We start from the raw sequence: 22,196 nt of genomic DNA on the forward strand, positions 1-22,196 counted from the left end.
ACGAAAATTAATAGGCAAGTTATTTTTGTTAAATTTTAATCTTTTTTTTTTCTTCCTAAATATTTTAACTTTTTAAATTTTATTCTTTTTTTTTCTTCCTAAATATTTTAGAACACCGAATCTTACGTATCATTTTAGTGACAAATAATTGATTGAATGGAACAAATTCTTGAATCGTATAGTAAGAAATATATAGCATACAATCAGAACATTGTTACTAGAGTAGATGTTCATTTGTGTTCAATAGTTTGCCTGTTATAGTCTGTTACAGGTTTTAGCACCATTTTCTCTGAAACAATATGCTTATTCAAGTTTAAGAGCAATAACAATGTGTTCATCTCCAGTAGATTATAGATTACAACATTTGGTACATAAAATAGACTGAAACTGCATGTTGTTGACTGTAAATACAAAATAGGCATGGAAGGAAAGGATAATTGTCAAGATTATAAAACCTGAGTTACTAGTAATTGATTTTTTACCCAAAAAACACAAAACATACAAAATTGAAACAAAATTTTAAGAAGCCAAAAAGGTTCGGATGCAATAATATTCATTCCAACAGCCAACAACCTTATCAATTGTAGAATGTGGTGAACCTAACACTGCATTTTACTTCTTAAGCTTTTGCACAAATCCAACAAAACTTGTAACAACATGAAAAACAGCAACGCGGGAATTTACCTTGCTAACGGTAAAATCATCTATTTCTTTAACCTCAAAAGGATTTACAGAAACAGGGGAAGCTTGCAACTCCAAGAATTCCAAGAAATGTGCAAATGACATCAATATATTGCAGTGCGCTTTGCCCGTATTTCAATTTGGTATTTTTTGTAGCATTAGCAAGGACGCGTAAGCTCAACTCACACCCTAATATCCTACTCCTCTTTCTCACGTCTCTCAGAAGGATCTTCAGCTTCATTTGGTAAAGGGTGTCTTATGCTAGCTTTGGCTTCAGCAAGAAATGACGGATCAGGTTCATGTTTATCTGTAGGTTCCTTCATTGCCATACATATGTAGAATGCAATAACTATGTTAACTGATATGACAGCAAGGAATCCACTCAGGAGTGTCGTTGAATAGGAGGACAAATCTGTCACACCTGTGCCAACGGAAAAAGAGAACAAATGGGTTAAACTTGTGCCAAACAAATGAGAACTTTACTAACGATTAACAGTAGTACAATAACAATTGCAAGTCAAATTAGAGTTCCGACACTGTAGGGTTTGGGAAAGGTCAGATGTAGTGATGTACGCAATTACATACCTCCGCATGTGGAGAGGATGTGCCCTGTTTCGAACCTGTGACCTCCAGGTCACAATGGAACAACTTTACTAGTACGCCAAGGCTTGCCCTCATTCAAGACATACGTCTCAGAACAATATTTTATAACACAATCACTTTCTAGACCAATAAACAGTGAAAGGAAAAGAGAATTAAAGGAAAACAGCTTTGAGGAGGTGTATTTGGTTGATGTATTGCAACAAGTATTACAATTCTGACAACACACTTGTGACCCTGACAGCAGAAATGCGGCTTGCATGGACACCATTATATAGAACTAAAAGAATAAAGAAATGGAAAAAGGAAAGAGAAAAACAAAGAATCACCAATTTGGACACACTCAAGGATCTATCAACTCATGTTTCCATGCCTTGGCCCCATTTCCCTGCTAACAGACCAGAAACTATGCTCTCCATCCCACCTACTTGTTTATAACATAGTCTGAATCTGTCCCAAGCAGACATTTACAGGTAACCTTAGTATTTCCCATGTGCTGCATCAGCAGTTGTATAATCCAGACAAAATCGATTTGACTACTGCATCACTCTAATATACATCAATCCCAGATCCAGACATCATACTTTGGACAACATTGCTACTCTAACACAAGAAGGAAAAACAATATAGGCCCCTGATTATGCAGTGTGCTGCACTGGAAGCTGCAACAGTCCTAGTTAACCACACTCCTAATCTATTGATTCCATGTTCTCAAATACAAAATTAAACTCCATATACCTTATCCCAACTTGTTAGAGTCAATAACATGGATTTTCACCATTTTGTTATACATAACTTCAATTATACCAATCATATCTTTCATTACTATCTCAAACTTATGTTAATTTAATTTTTCATTCCCCCAGCGTTACACTCAATTTAGACGATGTCACTCTTCCTCTGATGCAGTTATTTGTCCTCACTGCACATAATCGAACCATTTTAGTTGATTTTCTCAAATATATCAATAGGTGAAATGACGTGTTAACATATCAATAGGTGAAAAGTTAGCCACTCTATCAAAAAGGCTGGAATATAATAAGATTTACAGTGTCAGATGCAAATTAGTGGTTGAATTCAGAAAAGAGCCTCCAATGAAATCACACAACAATTGTTTAGGCATTCTATTTAAACATATAAAAAATAAATATTGAAAACTTTAGAAGAGTCTTTACATTATTAGCAACCATCTGAGACTAAATTGTTTTCATGGATACTTAAGTGGTCAATGTAAGCCTTTTCTTTTTCTGTAAGTAGTCAAAGCTAGCTTACCAGGGAACAAGTTGTGGTTAAAACCATATAAGATTGCAACTGGAACTATCCACATAAACATCGAAGCAATGAAGAACTTTTCTATCACCCCTGCCATTGTTACCTCAAATCTACAAAGGAAAAAGAAAAGGACATCAGCGTTGTGACGAAGAGGATTAAGGCATTAAACTAATAGCTCATTCAAGTCATACTTAATTAGCAATTGTCAAGCATAGATGAAGAAACAGTACAGGAGTTACATTACTTTGTAAAAAATTACATCAAGCTCATGCAAATTTGAGTTGTATAATTGTATGTTGATAGATTGACTGTAGGTATAGATGTATGTAGGTAGATTGACTGACCCGTAAAATAGTTACAGTATTTAGCTATTTGAGAGCTGTGTAACTTATAAGGACACACACAATGAATTTGAACTCAGATCTCAAGGATATCAAAACCAAGTTCCGATAATAATTTTACCATATCTTAATTAAGATTTGATTTATAACATTAGATCAACTAAATCAAATCACCCCACAAGTATTTTGACTTCAAGCTAAATAATTCTTTATGAAACCACTTCCCTAGAAAAAGAAAAAAATTCTTTATCAAACTTTGTTAGGTCATTAACTTGGTAATAAAGTGGATGAATATGTTTTCTTTTTACCCTTTCGGTATTGGGACCTTTAAGAACTGCAAATGTGTTGGTTCTTCCTTCAAGGGTAGATTTTTCAAATCTGAAATGGGTGATAAAATTTTGATAATTCACTCATTCCAATAGTTGAGAACATATTTATATAAATTCACTTGATTTGATCATATTGTCAGGACAAATTTCTTTAATACCAATAGATTAAGTTCATGATTAATTTCACTTAAAATTATCACTTTTTACAACCCAAGTTTAATGTGCTTCAGAATAAAATACGAGGGGAAAAATGGTTGATTTCTGTTATTTTAAAAAAAAAACGTAAAATGGCAACTGATTGAGTTATTTGACAATATAAATTTTAGTTAGATATGCTAATTTCTCCATGTAGTCATGTACAATAGAACTTTCAGCTCAAAACCTGATTGATCAACATGGCTCAGTATGTTATGGCACTACTTGTCCTTTTTTTCCTCTTTATATCCAACACTTACAAATGTAGAATGTGTAATTTTTCATATATAATTTTTATTTGTATCTTTTACTTTTATGCAAAGGATATGGCATAAGGTTACTCTTTTGTGCCCTTTTCTTTTATTTATCATTCTTATAATGTGAGTTTTTATTTCTTCCAAATTCTCATCAAATATACTATTTAGTTTGACTAATTAGACTAATTTCATTAAGAATCCCCAATTACATTTTCAACACAATTTGATCCATATAGACTAACAGTAACGTGGTAGGAATTTGTAACTCTGTGCACACTCCAAAGTAGTTTCTATCTTTAACAATGTTCAACTAGGTTCGTCCTCGGGTTTCTATCCACACTTATCTTAATTACTTATCTGAAATTATGGAAATGTCTCAATTGTCCGAAATTGCATATTTGTACCACAACACCAAGACATTTTAATATTATGACTCATAATCTCATCTTTCACTGTTAGCAACAATTCGTCTTAACAATTCATAACATTGTCCAAACAAAATGGATGTTATGCGTATGGTTCCTGCTTTGCTTTCATTTTGGTACATTAGTCACAATTTAATAGGGCTGTAAACAAACCGAACCAAACCGAGCTAGGGCATCGTTGAGCTTGGTTCGGTTGCGCAGCAAGAGCATTTGAGATTGCTTGAGCTCGAGTCAAGCTCGCTCATCAGTGTTCAAGCTCAGCTCGTCTAAAATTTAGGAAGCTTGAGCTCGAAAAAGTGAGCTCATTTGACATGGTCTTAATTAGGTATACTCTCAAACACCTTATAGACCAAATTGGCTCAAAAGTAACAAGCAACTCATCTGCTACTTCAAAATCTAAAATTTGAAAGTCATTCTACAAGAATCAATCAGACCTTCCAACACAAAATGTTTAGAAAGCATCAGAAAATATATAATTCCAGATGGATCCCGAAAATGGCACAAAGCAAGTCCCATCCCTCCCTAGCTCTGGGGCAACAACAGCCTGCTTACTCATATAACACCAATAATGGGAATGCGGTTCTCACACAGCTTCATTGGTCACAACACTCTTAACTTCTCGCATGGGTACATTTAGATAAATGAAGTAGAAGAGTTAAACTAAAACTTCAACAATTAATGTAAATGAAACAAAATTAAAAATTAAGCAAAACAATCCCCTACAAGATATATAATTATAATAATATTATGAGGGTTTTGCTGTTTAGTGAGCATAGGGGTTCTAAGTATTTCAAATACGTCATTGCTGGCAACCTTTCCATCCTAAGGAATCATATTAACAGTCTTGAATTAGATCTTTTAGTTCACAATTCTTACATTACAACACACAATACGAGTAATTAAGTAGAGATGGGGCATTGATCTACATGAATAATGTGATTTTAGGACAGGTCTGGTTATAGATTACAAGCCACTTCAGTTTATATATATGAAGTTCCATTGTATATATATAAATTTGGGCTCTTAGCTATTCATGTCTTGAATTCCTACTTCTATTACATTTTCTAGTTTCTATATATATATATATATATATATGAAGTTCCTTTGTAACTTGCACACACAGAATATTCATGGAAGTAATAATCACGCTAACCTGGTTTAGGCATTGATGGAATATTACTGATCTTCTTGTGGCCTGAAGAGTATTATCTATCATGCCGCCATGATCGCCGACGATTATTATCCGGCTTGCTGCCGAAGACACAGAGAAGTTGAGTGCTCTGGGTGCGGCTAGGGTTTGCTTTGGAGTGAATGATTGGTGGATCATGTTGAGATTAGGATCATATATTTATCATGGGCTTTGAGCTACTGGGGCTTGGCAATTTGGGCCTAAGAAAAGTTCATGATGATTAGATAATTAGTTGGGCTGAATATATAACATAAATCCAGTCTTTATATAATATATATTATATATTTATTACGTGGCTGAGCCCTTTGAGGTTGCTGTTGGAATAAAAAAAATGTTTTTATCAGTAAAAAAATATATATATTTTAGGTGTTTGGTGAGAACTTCACAATAAAATTATTTTAAAATGTTTTTGGTAATAATATTATTTTAAACACTTCTATTGTTAATTTTACAGTAATATCCTTTAATAGGATGTTACCATAGATGTTACCATATTTGATAATAACAACTTTATTAAGAAGAAATGTAATTGTCTTTATAAAAAATAAAAAAAGGATAAAATTGTCTAATAAAAAAAAATTACCTAAAATATTCAACCTCAAATTATAGGCTTCATTCAAAAGCTCTATTGAGCTATATTTGGTAACCATTAGAAGCGCTTTTAATGGTTACCAAACACATCTAAATACAATTTTTCAAAATAAAAGCACTTTTATGCAATAAAGAAGCAATCCCAAATGGGCTCAACAAGTTTAATATTTTCATTAAGCTCGTTTTGTTTAGTAAACAAATGAACACGAAGAAGCCTTTATCGAGTCGAGCTCGAGTAGTTCGCGGACGGCGGATCCAATAGTTCGCGAATGGCTCCGCTTGTTTGTAGCCCTACATTTATTCAATCAAATTCTAATCATTGCACTGTTACTATAGTTCGCAAGTGTTTCTTGAAGGTTTAATGGTGATTTTCAAAGATATTCTTTCTCACTTTAAAGATTGTGTGGGTTCTTTCCTTGTTTGGGTTCCTCGTGGAGGAAACGCCGTAGCTCATGTATTGAGCAAGAAGACTTTGGTAACCGAATGTGGTGATGTCGAGTGGAGCGTATGGCCCCAGTGATTGTTAAATGCTCTTCTCCCCAATTGAATATATATTTTTTTGTTTGTTGGAAAAAAAAAAAAAAAAATGCATTAGCACACTTGGATGTACATGTGTGTGTGTGTGTGTGTATATATATATATATATATATATTTAAAAGTTCAAGCAAATACACACATTCATTATATATTTTTATCCACCTAAACTCTCTGAAGGGGAAGAAAACTTATACCATCTAGGTCAGAGTCCATTGGTCACCCTCATTATTCTGCTACGTATTTTTCTTTTCTTATTTTTTCTAATTTATCTTCAAAAATATTATTTAGTCTGACCAATTTCATTAATAATTTACAATTACGTTTTGGATAAAGTGCAAAAAAAAAAAAAAAAATTCCAACTATATACACATTGTGCACAAAACACTCCTGCTATATAAAATAATTGCACTTTACCCTTACATTTTCAACACTATTTGATCTATATAGTCTATGATAACATGGTCGTCTACACCCTTTGGAGCAAGGGCGGAGCCAATGTGTGCCCGGGGCCAAGGCCGGAGCTGAGATTCCCAAAATTTTGAGAGGCCCTAGGCGAACATTCAAATGCAAGGCCCTTTAAGTTTCACACGCTCAAAAAAAATTATAAGAGTGCGGAATTTTCACACGATATTTTCAAATTCTACAACTAATATAATTATGTGTATGTGCCATGTGCATAAGACAACTAACTAATAACTTTAAATTTATCACCAACAAATAATTGTGCGTCTGTGTAGTGTGCATAAGACAACAAACTAATAACTATAAATCTATTATCACCAATAAATAATTGTACGCTTGTGCAGTGTGCATAAGATAACTAACTAATAACTATAAATTTATCACCACCAACAAATAATTGTGCGTCTGTGCAGTGTGCATAAGACAACTAACTAATAACTATAAATCGATCACCATCAATAAATAATTGTACTCCTGTGCAGTGTGCATAATCAGAAAAAGAATGGATGTTTTAGTTTGAACGGAAGATTGAATTCCACTTTGATTATCCATGCAAATATGACAATAGTAAACAATTGTTTTCAAGGCATCCAAATAAATAATGTACTGGTATATTTTTCTTCGAATTCATTATTCCTTTATGGAATTACAGAATACCCTAAACAGAGAAACCCACACTAGCTGAGAATAACTCCCCATTCCCTTATCAAATTCTATGTGTGTATATATATATATATATATATATATATATAAAGGTTATCTGATGCCCCATGTTCCATCTCTGTCACTAACTCCCTCTAAACTTCATCAACACCTCTCTGCAGCTCATCAGACCTCCATATATAGATGTTACTAGTTATCAATTAAATCCATAATTCCATACAACTCAACAGCTCTAAACCAGACAAACTCTAACCAATCAACTTCATGACCTCTTATACAGATGTAGAACTTTGTCAAAACCAAAGCAAACAATCTCACTATCAATAATCAACCAGAGCGATGAAATTAGATTCAAATTGATCAAAAAGGAGATAAAAGATGCCATCTTCCGAGAATCTAAAATAGCTTGGCAGACTCACCCGATCTGCCCTAATAAGAAGCCGAAAAAGGAACCCAGTACCATAAATTGGAATTATTGAATGAGTTACTTACTTGTAATCTTTTCGGCGCTGCTCCTGATGAAACTGAAGCTAATCTCCCAAACACAAACCCAAATCTTATCCTTCCACTTCGAGCCTTCGGGGAGGGACAGGAGCCCTAGAACACAATTCGTTTTTTCATTTATTTTTTTCTTGTTGATTCGAAAAACATAAAAATGGGTAAAGAAATTCAGTGGCTAAAAGACAGCCAAACTGAACCAAATTGGGCCCATAAACCCAAACGTTTTATTTCTATTATGGGCCCAATGTTTTTTTATTTATGTATCAGCATTTTTTTTTTTTTTGTAGGATCAACTTTTGTTTTGGACCAAATTTTGAGGCCTAGTATAACTATATAGATTGGGCCAAAATTTGAGGCCCCCCAAATTTGGAGGCCCTAGGCTACAGCCTGGGCCGGCCCTGCCCGGGGCACATGCTCCCCAGGCCTGGCCCCATCCACTGCTATATATTATTATTTTTCAATTTATTTTCATATGTATTTAAAAATTACTATATAATGTCTCCTAAAATTTTTACTTTCAAAATTTAAAAACCCCACAACTATATTAATTGAAAATTTTACCGAAAAATATTTTAATTCTTATATTGGTCAAAGTGTTTATATTTTTTGATGGTATTCATTGATTTAGCTTATTGTTTTACAATTAAAAATAATAATAATAATAATAAAAAATATCACTGCTTTGCTCCTTGATTTGAATAAATTATATTTGTGCGCGTGTGTGTTTTTTTTTTCACTGCACCCCTAAATTCAAATCCCGACTCAGCCCATGTTTTGGAATAATTTCTGTCTTCATATTGTTTAACTATATTTTTATCCCAATTGTCAAATTTTATCTAGCTAGTTCAAAGTATGGAAACATCTCAATCATCTTGAAAGGTTGATATCAAAATTCTAAAGCTTTGAAATAATTCATAAGGTTTATATAAAAAATAAAAAACATTGAAATAATTATTTCTTTATTATTATTATTATTTCTTTTGTAAGTAAATGGCATTAATTGTTCAAGTCGTCAACAAGTCTTACTGATAAGACTGTTTAGCTTGTTGGAACAGCATTATACTTTAAAAAGTTTATGAAAAACGAGTTAGTGCCCATTGCTTCATGATTGTTTATAAACATATGATCCACATGCATGCACTTTATTTTTCACTCTTAACAAACATCACTTTAATTTTTAATAAATAAAAGAAATGAAACATCATTCAGAGAGTCTCTAGTCAAACCATTAAACACAGTGTGAAAATTAAATTAGACACGAAGGACACATGCCTCATTTGTTCTTCAGTTGGGAAGTCAAAATAACCCTGTAATATATATTGCTTGCCTTGTCACTTTTCCAGTACAAATTTTTTGACTCATTTATGGCCTCTGGACCCAAGTCAATTTGTAAAAGGCTTCATTGACATGAAAGCACCAAACGGTCGTCAACTAGTATTGTACCAGTTGATAAGAAGACGGACTTTTATTTTCTCAAATATATGTAGTGTGTGTGTATATATATATAACAAGATAAGATATTATGTATCCTAAGATCTCACCGCTAGCAAATTTTTATTTATTTATTTTTAAAATTAAAGTAATTGATTAATGGAGTGAGAATTCGAATCTGAACCTTTAGTCACAGATAACACATGCCTTATTATTGGATTATCACATACGCCTTGAGCAACTTACCATTGCTTTATTATTATAAAATTTTGATTTATATTTTATGGACTCATATCATATCATAAAGTGTTAAAAATAGGTAAGATTTACTACTACTTTTCGAAATCCGACTAAATAGGGATATGGAGGTTCTATTATACTACTAGTTAAGAGTCTGTTTGATATGCGTTTTATTTTTGGAATTTTGGTTTTTGTTTGTACTGTAACGTGAACATTGAAAAGATACGTTTGATAAAAACTATTTTGGCATTTTTATATATTTTTTACACTATAACATTTGATACTGTAGTGATGAAATCTTCAATGATATTTTAAAAGTAACCATTATATTTTTCAAACTTACAACACTTTTTTACCAGCTATATTTTTTTATTTTTACTTCCAAAAATCTTACAACAAATGAACGTTACTAAACATACTTTCGATTATTATTCAAAATACTTATTTTATTAAAACAAAACGCGTACCAAACAAACCTTAAATCAGTATCATTTTTGCTAGTTATTATACTAGAACTATTGCTTTTATTACTATTTCTACCTCACCACTTATATATGTGGTGTTTAGAAGGGGAAAGGAAGTAAAAGTTAGGAAAGAAGGAAGGAGAAAAAAAATGGAAAGAGAAAGAATAAGAATAATAAATAAGAAATAGAGAGAAAATATTCCCCAAAAAAAAATTAGGAAAGGAAAGAGGGAGAACAAAAGAGAGTGGGAGAGATAAGGAAAAGAAAATAATGAAAGCTACAAAAGAGAGAGGGAGAGATAAGGAAAAGAAAAGAATGAAAGCTATAAAGTTACATGAGTGCACAACGTTATCCATCATGCTTGGCATGTAGTTCGAGCCCCCATTCAAAGACAAATTTTGTCAAATTTTTGTTTTTTTTTTTTTTTTTGCCCCACAACGACAATTCATATACTTCTTTTTTTTTTTTTTTTAAATTAAGTGTCGTTTTTGAAAACTGTGACTTACAAATTTAAAACGAAGGGAATATTTAAATAGGGGAGCAGACACCATCGTGATATCATTATTATTTTTTGTGTCAAAATTACACCAACCTTTTTTATTGTCAAATTTTCTACCATTACTTTTTTATTTTTTAGTTAATAATTTATCCATTGTATTTTTTCACATAAACAACCCTCCTTTATTTTTTAGTTAATAATTTATCCATTGTATTTTTTCACATAAACAACCCTCCTGATAATTTGTCGCCAGCGTCATATAATTTTGTCACATCAACATATACTTGTCAAAAAAAAAGAAATTCTAATTTTTGAAATTCTGATAACCTCCTTCATTTCAATGAAAAAGAAAAACATGGTAACATCAAAATTTACATATGCATCATAATTGGTACATGTTTTGCAAAGCAGAACAAAATAGTAAGGAGGCAATGCCAAAAATTTTGAGCTGTCTTAGGCCCACTTGGCCAAGAGGGACATGCAACCAGACCCTAGAAGAAGTGAAAGATGTGCCCATAGCTGCAGCTTTGGACTGCTTTGCATTCTAGGGTGCATGAAATCAGCAGCAAGGAGGTCCACCAGTGCCATATATATCAAAATTCCAGCTGAAGCAGAGTTGAATACACCTCCAACAATAAGAGCCGTTGGGCTACTCTCATTGTATATATTTGAAATCCCAAATCCAATTGCAATTCCAGTTGGAGTTGTGAGGGAGAAGAAAATTGACATTATTGTGATGGCTCGAGCTTTGAATTTGGCCTACAAAAAAGTTAAATACAGACAGTTAAAGATATGTCCGATAATACAGGATTGGAGTATTCGAATTAAAAGTGAAAAAAATATATATATAAAATAATTTATCAAAGATATTTATAACTATGGATTTCATTAAAGTGCTTGTTGTTGATGGTTGAAATCCATCCAATGTTAGTCACATTACAATATATAGTACCTTTATTTGAACTTTGATCAAATATATATATATATATATATATATAAACTCAATATGTATCTCCATTTGGAATTCTAAAAAGATTTTAAAAAACACTAATCATTTCAAAATAAAAGAGGTACAATTGAAAGAGTAATGGTATTTTTCTTAATTTGATCAAAAGGTGAAGCCGTTGATTTGATGGTGGAGTTCATAGGTACCACAAATCAATGTTAGAGTCTACTAATGTTCCAAATCTACAGTGGTGCCCATGTATGAAGTGGTGCATGCATTCAAACTGATGCCATCAAACTCACAAGCAATTGGGACCCACTAGTAATCCATAAAAGATTTATTGCTTTCTCATAGTGGGTCCCATTTTATCAATAAATCAGTAGTAAAAATTTCAAAGTTGTACCTGGGAAATGCAACCTCCAAGACCCATGCCCTCAAAGAACTGGTGGAAGGTCAATGCTGCTACAAGTGGTTTGATTGTTTTGGGACTCTCAGAAGCACCCAAAGATATGCCAATAATTATAGAATGAACCACAATGCCCAGCTCCAAAACCTGTATCCAAACAATGTTTATAAAGATGAGAATGTCAAAGTTACTTTGACAAATCTAATGATTAATTATTTATTCAAGAAAAAGACTAACGAATTCATTTGTGGCCTTGTGTTGCATTCATGTGGAATCAACATAGTTCACACATGAATGTATTAAATAATCATAAATGATTCAGTAAGAGTGTTCAACTTAAAATTTATTTTACTATTTCCAAAACCAATTTAGTGTGACAGTAAGAAAATTAAATATACAATTTACTTAAATAAATATATATAGATAGATGTTGTATATATATATATATATATATCATTCTTTCTAATCTAACAATAAATTATCCTCATTCATGAGCCCCATAAGGAGGAGGAGAAGTCAAAAGACATGAATGCTCTGCCATTGTCTGTACTCTGTTAATGAACACGAGTCAATGCACACTACTTTTACTAGTCCAATGCCACTGCTAGTGAAAAGGAAAGGGTAATATAGTAACTTCCAGTTCACTCATATTTAAGTACAGTAATTTGTTTGGTTAATACTAGTATATACTCCTAGTATTAACTTCATTTTAATAATTAACATTCCCTCTACACAAACTAAATATCCATATTTTTATGTGTTTGTGTGACTAATTTATCTACCAAACAAAAAAAAAAAAAAAAAAATTCTAAATTCAAGGCAATGAAGTTTCCACATGGGGCCTAAATGGCCTACAAATGCCAACCCTTGTTGGTAGCAATTTGTTTGCTACGTAGAAACTGAAAGCCCAGAAACATTATGTTTCTTCCGTGTTCCGAATCACAGATATTTAATTATTTATTTGCATCTCATGTTGAGATTGACCTACATTTACATGATTTTCCAATCACAACCCAAAAATATTTATAGGGGATTTTCAATTTTTTTTGTTTCCTTTTGATAAAGACTAAACATTTAAATTTAAGACTATATATAATTTTTTAAGCCTAATTGTACGCTAATAAATGAGGGAAACTTCAAGAACAAATTACTATCTCATGAAGAATTAAAAAATTAATAAAATATTAAATTTAGAATAAATTCCATTAATGCTAAATATGAATGGAAAGAGTGAAAGTATACACAACGAATTAAACCAATTCTAACACGTACTTTATTCGGATGAATCGACAAATGATACCTGTGACACAATCCGATGCCTAACAAGATCCGAACCCGAATCCGCCGACCCGTGTGCATGTCCATGAGTGGCGTGTGTGTGAACTTGAACATGCCCGTCATGCTCACCCTGTCTCTCTTCATCCGCATAATTCACAGGCCTTGCCTTACTATAATGCAGTCTCTTGTAATACCCATTAGCCACAGAGTCCACCATCAACGTCCCAATCGCCGAAACCATCGCCACGAATCCGGTGAACGGAAAATTGCCCCACGGGTTGTCCCCTAAACAGGGGTTGGTCAGGCTCTCGAACGCGTCAGGCAGCACGTGGACAAAGCCGGTGGCCAGAATGACACCAGCGGCGAAGGCTTTCACGGCGAAGAACACGTCGTTCTCGGGGCGAAAGGCGGGGACTATGTTGCCCAAGATTGGGAGAGACACCCCAATTGCGCCGGCAATGAGAATTGAAGCTATGGCAACTAATTTGAATTTGAGTGCCTCTGTTTTGTCATGATCCCCTGTTTCAGTCTCGCACGTGCACCCTGCATATGCTGATACAGGGAGAAGGATGAGGATGATGAGGAGGAGAGAGGAAGTAGTGAGGTTATTCATGACTGGTTTTAGAGAGAGAATGTGTGTGTGTGTGTGAGAGAGAGAGAGAGAGAGAGAGAGAGAGATTTGTTGAAGTGTTATGGTGGGTGCGAAAGGTATGCTCAGTAGATATAGTAGGAGAGGGATACAAGAGGGAGAGAATCTGTATAAAAAAAAAATGGAATGGTATGGCGACATGTAGAGTGATACTTTGTTGGTGAAATTGACGAGGGGATGACACGTGTGAGGTAGTTAAGGTAAATGACAACATTATGAGTTAATAATACAAAGTTAATAGGGAGACGAAAGCTTGAGCTAGGTTTGTTTAGTGGGAATTGTGTGTTGGGGAAAGCTAGGGTCATAGTGGGTATTTCACTTTATAGGGTCAAAGAGGAGTTGGGTTGTACACTTGTACATTATTAATTCATAATTAGCTTCCATTTGAAAAGTGGTTTTGAGGACAATGGTCTTATTTTCTTTGTTTTTGTTTTTCTTTTTTAAGAGTAAGCAATTAAAAATATAAGTGTTTTTAGAGCGTGTGAATATCACTTCACTAGAAAAAAGAAATTAGAAAATTCAATTGGAAAAAATATTAATTTATGGATTAATATTTCGAAATCGATTATACTTAAGCATAAACGACTTTATCAAGGTCATGTTTGTGTCAACATCCGCCAAGTTAATATCTTATATCTCCTAATCCTCAAGTCTATCTTACTAAACTCAATTTCATAAACAACAATGTTACATGTGCCGACATTCAATGTCAAGTGCCGGTCACTTTTATAATTTATATGATTAATAATACAAATTGTGTGTGAACTCCACAACTAAGTGAGATAGATGACGACCAAGTGTGGTCACTTTTATAATATTATAAGTAATAGTACAATTGTGTTTAGAGCTCACAGTTATGCGAGGCATTCAATCGCTAGGTTAGGTGTCGTCATTTTTATAATATTCCTTTTATAAAACATGAAACACTTTTCCTTTTTCAATTCTTGTTGCATACAGAACCAAAAAGTTACTTTTTTTTTTTTTTTTTGGAATTTTAAGTAGATTTATATATAAAATGGATAATTAAAAAGGTGGGTCATTTGGCCAAATATAACCCAAAATGGTAACAAAATTTGATTGTATTACTATCTTACTTTTGCAAATAAACTTTACAGAAAATATATATCATTCACGTAAAAAAAAAAAAATACAACCCAAAATGGTAACAAAATTTGATTGTATTACTATCTTACTTTTGCAAATAAACTTTACAGAAAATATATATCATTCACGAAAAAAAAAAAATCTATACACCTGAGTATGGTGATAAAGAATGTATTTCTCCGGTCCTTGCTGACCTTCAAAATAAGTACACCCCATATATTGAGTATGGTGATAAGGACTTAAATTGCGTGGTCCCTACTCATCTTCTAAATAAGTACACCCCTTATATTCAAATTTCTATAAATACACGTGAGTAACACACACAGACACACTTGGTTGTGGTGTCTTGGTGGAAGACCCTCTGGTTTCCAAAATGAAGAAAAGAAAACAGCTCGTGCTTTTATGGTTATATATATGAATAAATTTTTTAATAAGTTTATTTATGGGGGAAAAAAATTGTTTTGAAAATCTATGTAAGATCACCACTTGGTGTCCAACTTACATTTATTTAGCCAACAATTTTCAATTTAGGTTTAACTGCATTACTGATTTAATATTAAATAAATACATATACATAATATATACACATATTCACATAATGGTGTTAACACCTAAAATATAATCCGAAGTAATCATGCCAGGTGGTAAAAAATTTCGAGGTCTGAATTCTGGGTCAGCCCATGATCATCGGGGCGAAAGATTAATTTCTAATCAGGATGATCAGAATTAAGGTCAGGAGTTAAGAAGAATGGAACTCTTAGGCCGTTAGGACTGAGATAAGGTATTGAGCTTATAACCAACCAAGATCAGGAGTCTCCATCGCTATGGCCATGATTAGGACTGTCACAATGATCAGGAGTCTCGACCATTATATCTCTTAGTCACTGTGGCCATGATCATGACTCTCAGTCACTATAGCCATGATCAGGAGCCTTGACCATTATCTCTCAGTCACTAAGCCATGACCAAAGACTCTTAGTCACTATGATCATAATCAAGACTCATAGCCAACTATGGTCATGATCAGAAGTTTCGGGCATTTATCTCTCAATCATTTTGACCTAAGAAACTTTCTCGACCAACCAGGGTCAAGAGTCTTTACCAATGATCGAGAGTATGCATAATTGATGGATAAGCTCAGATTAAGATGGATCTAATATCTCTTTGGGTCATAGTCACTTAAAGAATATTTGGTGTAATTCAAATGAAGGACGGCTGTGAATCCCAATGTTTCAAGAACCCAACAAGTCAGGTCTGGAAACTTAAAAAAAGTTTGAAATAGAAAAGGACAACTTGACCATGTCAGAGGTCTGGAGATTCAGAACTACAGATGGAAGGTTCTCACCTACATCTGATGAAGAAAGTCAGAATTGTCAGTAATCAGATGATTCCAAGCCAATGCACAGATCAAGCTAGGCATGACAGGTTCAGAGAGTTGAAAATGGCCTAAAGACAAAAATCATCAAGCATGAAAGAAGATGTACCATTTAGTAAAAAAATACTATGCCAGACACATTTATATTTGCCTATGGAGAGATGTGCAAGTTAGTCAACCTGACCAACTCAGCAAGATGGTTAGGATAAGTCGTTTTCAACTTATAACTAATTAATTTCTAGAGAAATAGTTTGAAAGGGACAACATACCCACTCAAGTCTCACAAGGAAGGGGTCCAGCACCATTTCTAAAGTTCAAGCCTTTAGCATTCATATCACTTAGCACTTAGTTTTTATTTACTCAAGTTCAATTTATCACTATCAGTTTAGTGCTTAGTTCATCTTTCAGCATTCAATACTTTAGTTTCCATTTCAATTAAGAGTTTATAATTCATTCATCATTGTAATCAGTCAAGTTCAATGAAGAAAGGTTTGTAGATCATGTATATTTATTGCTCGATTAATTTGCTTCTAATTGATATCTATCTTGAATGTTTAAAGTTCTTTCTTAAAGGTAATAACAACCTTAAGGAGAGAGTTATTCCTACTCTCCAACTTTCACCTGAATCACATTAGGTCGATGACTCGACCCGATAGGAATAGTTTAGCAAGAAATCTTTGAGTCCATTAGGACTCTGGCAAGCCCGCGTTTCAGGTCAGCCGTTCGTTGGGCAGCGACCTCAGACTACTTTGTGAGCCAAACAAATTGTTAGCCTTTATATCTTTACATTTATTTAAACAGATAGAATGCGGGGATTTTACATATGTACTCTGTGAGTATATTATATACAAATTTATAATGAACAAATGCGCTGCACTATGTTAGATGACCACTTGCGTTCAGAATAAAATTATCTCTTGTTCCAACTCTATTAAATTAGTGATGCAACTTTAAAATAAATAAATAAATAAATAAATAAAAGGAGGTTAATTCCATCTACACCCCCTAATGTTTGTTTATTTTCCACTTACACCCCTTCTATGTTTCAATATTCCACTTACCTCCCTTGAGATTTTGATTTATGTAGCAAATTACCCCCTACCATTAACCAACTGACAATGCCAGCATGAACAAATCTGTACAAGGTCAAATTTGCCCTTCTATTACTTGAAATGACATTTTTAGCCTCATTGACCAATACAAATTTACAAAATTACCCTTAACTTATAAACTCAAAAAGTTTAACCGTGTCCTCATATCACCTAACCCAGAACACCCCATTCATCGATTGTTTCAACTTTGTAAGTCGTCAGAATTGAGCTCACAGTATTAATCCACGCACCAAAAGATGGTGGCCAAACAAGTCGTTGCTCGTCGGACTAAAAAAGGAGGAATCCTAAGTTCAGTCCAAATGTCGTTGAATCTACGGCTGTGTAGTCGCCGTTGAATCTACCGTCTGATCTGAAATCCCCCTCTCGTTGTAGAACCTTCCCTCTCTCAATTGGAAATCTCTTTAGTTGATTTTTTTTTTTTTTTGGAAATCTCTCTAGTTGGAATTTTGTTTTTGGAAATCTCTCTCTGTTTCTAATAATCTCGCCATTAACCCTCTCTTTCTTCGTCGCCGGTTCTAGATGGTAATAGATAAAACAAAAACAGAGACCAGCATGTCCATTCAATGTTAGGATGCGTTTTATCTCTACATTTTCATCCTAATTTTTTTCCCTGATTTGATTTGGAAAAAAAAAAAGAAAAAAAAACAATGAATGGAGTCGGGTTTTCGGCGAGTTATGGGGGAGGAATTGTCGGCGGTGAGCTGATCGTTTATGAACCTTGAGATCGACGGAGATGGAGTTTTCCGGCAAGGTTATGACTCAAATTGCTACCTCCTCACATGATTCAGATTTTGGGTTGAAGACTTAGATACCTCCTTCGACTTCATCAATCTTCATTCTGCTATCCCAAACAGACCCTGCAATTACACCATTTTATATATTTATTTATTTTTTTTGAATTGAATCTTGGGCTTGCTAGTGGTGTTGTTTGCAAAGGGTGATTGTGGATAGTGGTTGGTGGTCGGCCATGGTGGTGGTAGGTCGAGGTGGAGAAACGGCGAGATCGGTTTTGTAACTCGCCGGAGATCGCTTCACCCAGTTCAGTCTGGCAATCCCAACTCCGGTGAAGTTCAGTTCAGTCCGGCGAAGCTCGCAACTGAGTAAGGACTGAAGGTTGAATGGTAGTGTGTCCTTGCAATTGAACGGCGGGCAGTGAATTGTCCTTGCAATTGAACGGCGGGCAGTGAACTGTTCTTGCAATTGAACGGCGGGCAGTTAGGACAATGGCTCGGCTGTGATAAGAACCTTTCTGTGGTTGCTGTGTATTATATCGGTGGCATAGTTTCTTCGTCGCCGGCAATAATGAAGATTTCTTCGTCGCCGGCAATAATGAAGAAGAAAGGAAATATATATATATATATATATATATATATATATATATATATATATATAGTATGTGTGTGTGTATATATATATGTGTGTGTGTGTGTGAGTAGAGAGAGAAATTTAATAGTGGTAAGAGAGTGTTAAAGTCTTTTCTTTTAAGTTATAAAATTTAATATATAATTAAAGGGTAAAATAGTAAAATTACACATTTCTGTTGGTAAATTAGACGACAGTTACTGACAGGGGGTGTAGGTGGAATTATGAAACGTAGAGGAAGTGTGTGTGAAATATTAGCATAGTTCAGGGGTGTAGGTGGAATTAACCAAAAAAAATAAAAAAATTTGTGACATGGAGGTTTTGGTCCACTTATGTCTAACCAACTAAGCATTTATTGTGACCATTTTCAAATTAGGTTTAATGCATTAATTTAAAATTATATAAATACATATAGCTTATACGCGCGCCACGAGAGCCAAACGAAAATATGTAGGCACAAAGTGGGAGCTAGACACACACCTACGGCATGTGTTATATAATTATCAACTACTTTAGTTACCATTGAATTTACAATTTGCTAAGATAATTAATTGTTTATATATATATATATTAAAAAATTGATTATATATACTTGATGCCTGATTAGGGATGGCAATTGGGCAGTTTGGGAGGGATTTTCCATTCCCCATCCCTGCCCTCGTTTATTTTTGGTACCCCCATAACCGCCCCATAACCGTTTAAGTTTTTGCTTGTAATCCCCATAACCACCCCCACTTGCCCCGCCCCCGCCCCAGAACAGGTTAAATTTAAAAATTCCAAATTTTTTGATTCTACACAAGTTCTGTAGCTGTAGCAAAACCACATAAATCTTAAATTCTGTAACAGAACCTTATAAATCCAAATATTCATGCAACAACATCTAACATTAACCAAAAATAACATTATTGGCATGACCACATAAATCTGAAATCTGAACTTTTGTAACAAAACCTTATAAATTTGAACATTCATGCAAGATCATCCAATATTAACCAAAAATAACATTCTTCCAAGTTCCAAACATAAAGTAATCAAATTTAAGCAACATCCTTCCACCAAACAAAGAAAAAAAAAATCCAAAATTCCAACAGACAAACATAAGAGTTTCCAACAGCAGCCTTAATTAAAAGGAATAAAAGTATTCAAAACACTAGCCAGAATCTGAAACCATTCTTTGTAGTTTCTTCAAAACCACCAATTGTCACCAACCTAATCTGAAATAGAATAAAAACAATGAATTTTTTTAAAACAATGTTAAGTCAAAAAAAAAAAAAAAATGTATAATACTAAAAAAAATAATGCAATTACCAACAACTATATTGGGTGGGGACTAAGTAAAGTAATAATGTATAATTAGCCCATTTATTTCATTCACAACAACTAAGTAAAGTAATAATATTTATTTATTTTTTCTTCACTAGTAAGTAACGTAGTCACAATTTTTAAGGCAATTACCAGTTACTTATTCGGCAGTTTATATCTCCAAGCAAATAAAATTATATTAAAATAAAAATTAGCATATATATTTCTTTGGGGAGGAATAAATTACAAGATAGATAGATATGTGCCCTTTCAACGACGATGTGGGGTTGCGTGGTTTGTCCAAAAAAAAAAAAAAGCCCAAAGATTAAAAAGCCCATCAATAGTGAGTTCACATGAAGAAGAAGAAGATATTTAGTAATTGTCTTTTTCTTATTGGAAAGGAGTTGGTTAATTGCATGATGCTTTTTCTTCAATCCAAAGCCCAATCTATTAAAAAGTAGTCTATCGTCTCATCTAATCCACATTCATCAAGTGTCCGGCAAGATTGGGCTTTTGATAATTACTTTTTTCTTCTTCTTTCATATCAATCCACCATAATTTGTTCATTACTATTGGATCTTTGTGAATAGAGAGAGAAAGATATATTCTACAACTAAATGAAGATATATAGACCAAAAAAGGAGAGACACAGAAATTCTATGTATAAAAATTACCAATCCTTGAAGCCAAGATCTAAAAAGAGTACCAAATCTGAGGGAAATCTTAATGGAATACCTTTTGGGATAAGCTTCGACCACTAAGAAACCACAGATATTGGGATTTTGTGAAGAATCGATGGTTAGATGACTCAGATCTATCAGTGCCGAGTGCCGAATGCCGCCTCACTATTAGAGATTCAGAATATAACGTTTGAAAGTAAAGTCTGAAAGTGAAAGTGAATCTAGGGTTTCAATATATATATATATATATATAGTGAGGTTAATTTTGTAAATATATTAACATGGAAGGGTATATTAGTAAGTTAATATATTAATCGGGGCCGGTTTCGGGGGCCGATGTGGGGCGGGGATCTGAGTCACCTGCAACCGCCCCACAACCAGTCGGTTTTTTTTTTTTACCCCCCATCCCCACCCCATTTAAGTAAACGGTTCTTTAAACCCGTTTTAAACGGGGCGGGGGCGGGGGCGGGGGCGAGGCGGTTCCCCACCGGGTTAGAGATTTTTGCCACCCCTATGCCTGACGGAGCCTCTTTTGAGAAAAGAAGGGGTAAGGAAACTCAATTTCATGTCATCAAACCTCCACCGTTGAAATAATAATAAAATATATATGTATATGCGCGCGCGCGCGCACGACTCCTCAATTGGAAGGTACAGACTTCAGGTTCTGTTCTTTGTTCCATTTCTTTTGCCTTTCACTGCAATACAATAGTCTTCCATTATTTCCCTAATTTCCTACATGATCAAGTAGATGAGTTTATGAATCTTTGACTTTTTAGATTAATTATATCATTATATGAGACTGTCAACAATTATATTAAAAATAAAAAATATTTATATGGTGAGTTTCTGCATGAATAGATTATTATTATTTTTTTTGGAGTCCACATATTCCATATACTTTTATGCTTTTACATTGGTATTAGGCAGCCTTAGCCCCAGTAAGACATGGCAAAGCTTTTTTAAGCCAATAATCTGTTTTTATTTCTTGTTATAGGGCATATATATGCAATCATGACGCACCTTTGAGGTTCACTAGTTTGAGAAATGTATTCATTTTAAAAGATTTTCTTTTTCCCCTTAGAGAGTCTTGATTAAACGATTTGTACTCGCTAGTGTTCGTAGGGTTGTATGAGTATGATCAGGGACGGAGCCAATGAAGGTCTAGGGGGGGCACGTGCCCCCTGAGTTGGTCAGCAACCTATAATATATGTCGTAATTTTTTTAAAAAATTTCATATATATAAAAAAATTTATATAGTGCCCTCCTCAAATTTCTAGTTCCTAAAATTATATTTTTATTTTTTCT

General features: G+C 33.8%; 2 protein-coding genes across 3 annotated transcripts; both read right to left on the minus strand.

The window, feature by feature from the left end:
* Window positions 1-499: 499 nt before the first annotated feature.
* LOC132303664 (uncharacterized) lies at window positions 500-8,198 on the minus strand. Of its 2 annotated transcripts, XM_059801027.1 has the most exons (4): window positions 8,035-8,198; window positions 5,254-5,489; window positions 2,554-2,663; window positions 500-1,102 (listed from the first exon to the last, which is right to left on the minus strand). In XM_059801027.1, the coding sequence occupies exons 3-4, from the start codon at window positions 2,648-2,650 to the stop codon at window positions 879-881; spliced, it is 321 nt and encodes a 106-aa protein (XP_059657010.1). In that variant the 5' UTR covers window positions 2,651-2,663; window positions 5,254-5,489; window positions 8,035-8,198; the 3' UTR covers window positions 500-878. The 2 variants fall into 2 exon arrangements, with proteins under 2 accessions (XP_059657010.1, XP_059657001.1); XM_059801018.1 differs by lacking the exon at window positions 5,254-5,489 and having other exon boundaries at window positions 8,035-8,197.
* A 2,463-nt stretch (window positions 8,199-10,661) lies between these two features.
* On the minus strand, window positions 10,662-14,032 carry LOC132303676 (zinc transporter 8-like). The gene is made up of 3 exons (XM_059801039.1): window positions 13,330-14,032; window positions 12,027-12,176; window positions 10,662-11,436 (listed from the first exon to the last, which is right to left on the minus strand). Exons 1-3 carry the CDS (start codon window positions 13,918-13,920, stop codon window positions 11,131-11,133), a joined length of 1,047 nt encoding a protein of 348 aa, XP_059657022.1. The 5' UTR covers window positions 13,921-14,032; the 3' UTR covers window positions 10,662-11,130.
* Window positions 14,033-22,196: the final 8,164 nt, after the last annotated feature.

Source organism: Cornus florida, unplaced genomic scaffold, assembly GCF_030987335.1.
Source record: "Cornus florida cultivar Cherokee Brave unplaced genomic scaffold, ASM3098733v1 CherokeeBrave_3.0.0_Hap2_Chr01, whole genome shotgun sequence".
Lineage (NCBI taxonomy): Eukaryota > Viridiplantae > Streptophyta > Magnoliopsida > Cornales > Cornaceae > Cornus > Cornus florida.

What these genes read in the sequence shown, in the direction of transcription:
- LOC132303676 (XM_059801039.1), bottom strand. Translation starts at nt 13,920, where the DNA reads ATGAATAACCTCACTACTTCCTCTCTCCTCCTCATCATCCTCATCCTT. An exon ending in GGCATCGGATTGTGTCACAG is followed by an intron (nt 12,177 to 13,329) that starts GTATCATTTGTC and finishes GTTTGGATACAG; the next exon opens with GTTTTGGAGCTGGGCATTGT. An exon ending in TTGGAGGTTGCATTTCCCAG is followed by an intron (nt 11,437 to 12,026) that starts GTACAACTTTGA and finishes ACTTTTTTGTAG; the next exon opens with GCCAAATTCAAAGCTCGAGC.
- LOC132303664 (XM_059801027.1), bottom strand. Translation starts at nt 2,650, where the DNA reads ATGGCAGGGGTGATAGAAAAGTTCTTCATTGCTTCGATGTTTATGTGG. An exon ending in TAACCACAACTTGTTCCCTG is followed by an intron (nt 1,103 to 2,553) that starts GTAAGCTAGCTT and finishes CCGTTGGCACAG; the next exon opens with GTGTGACAGATTTGTCCTCC.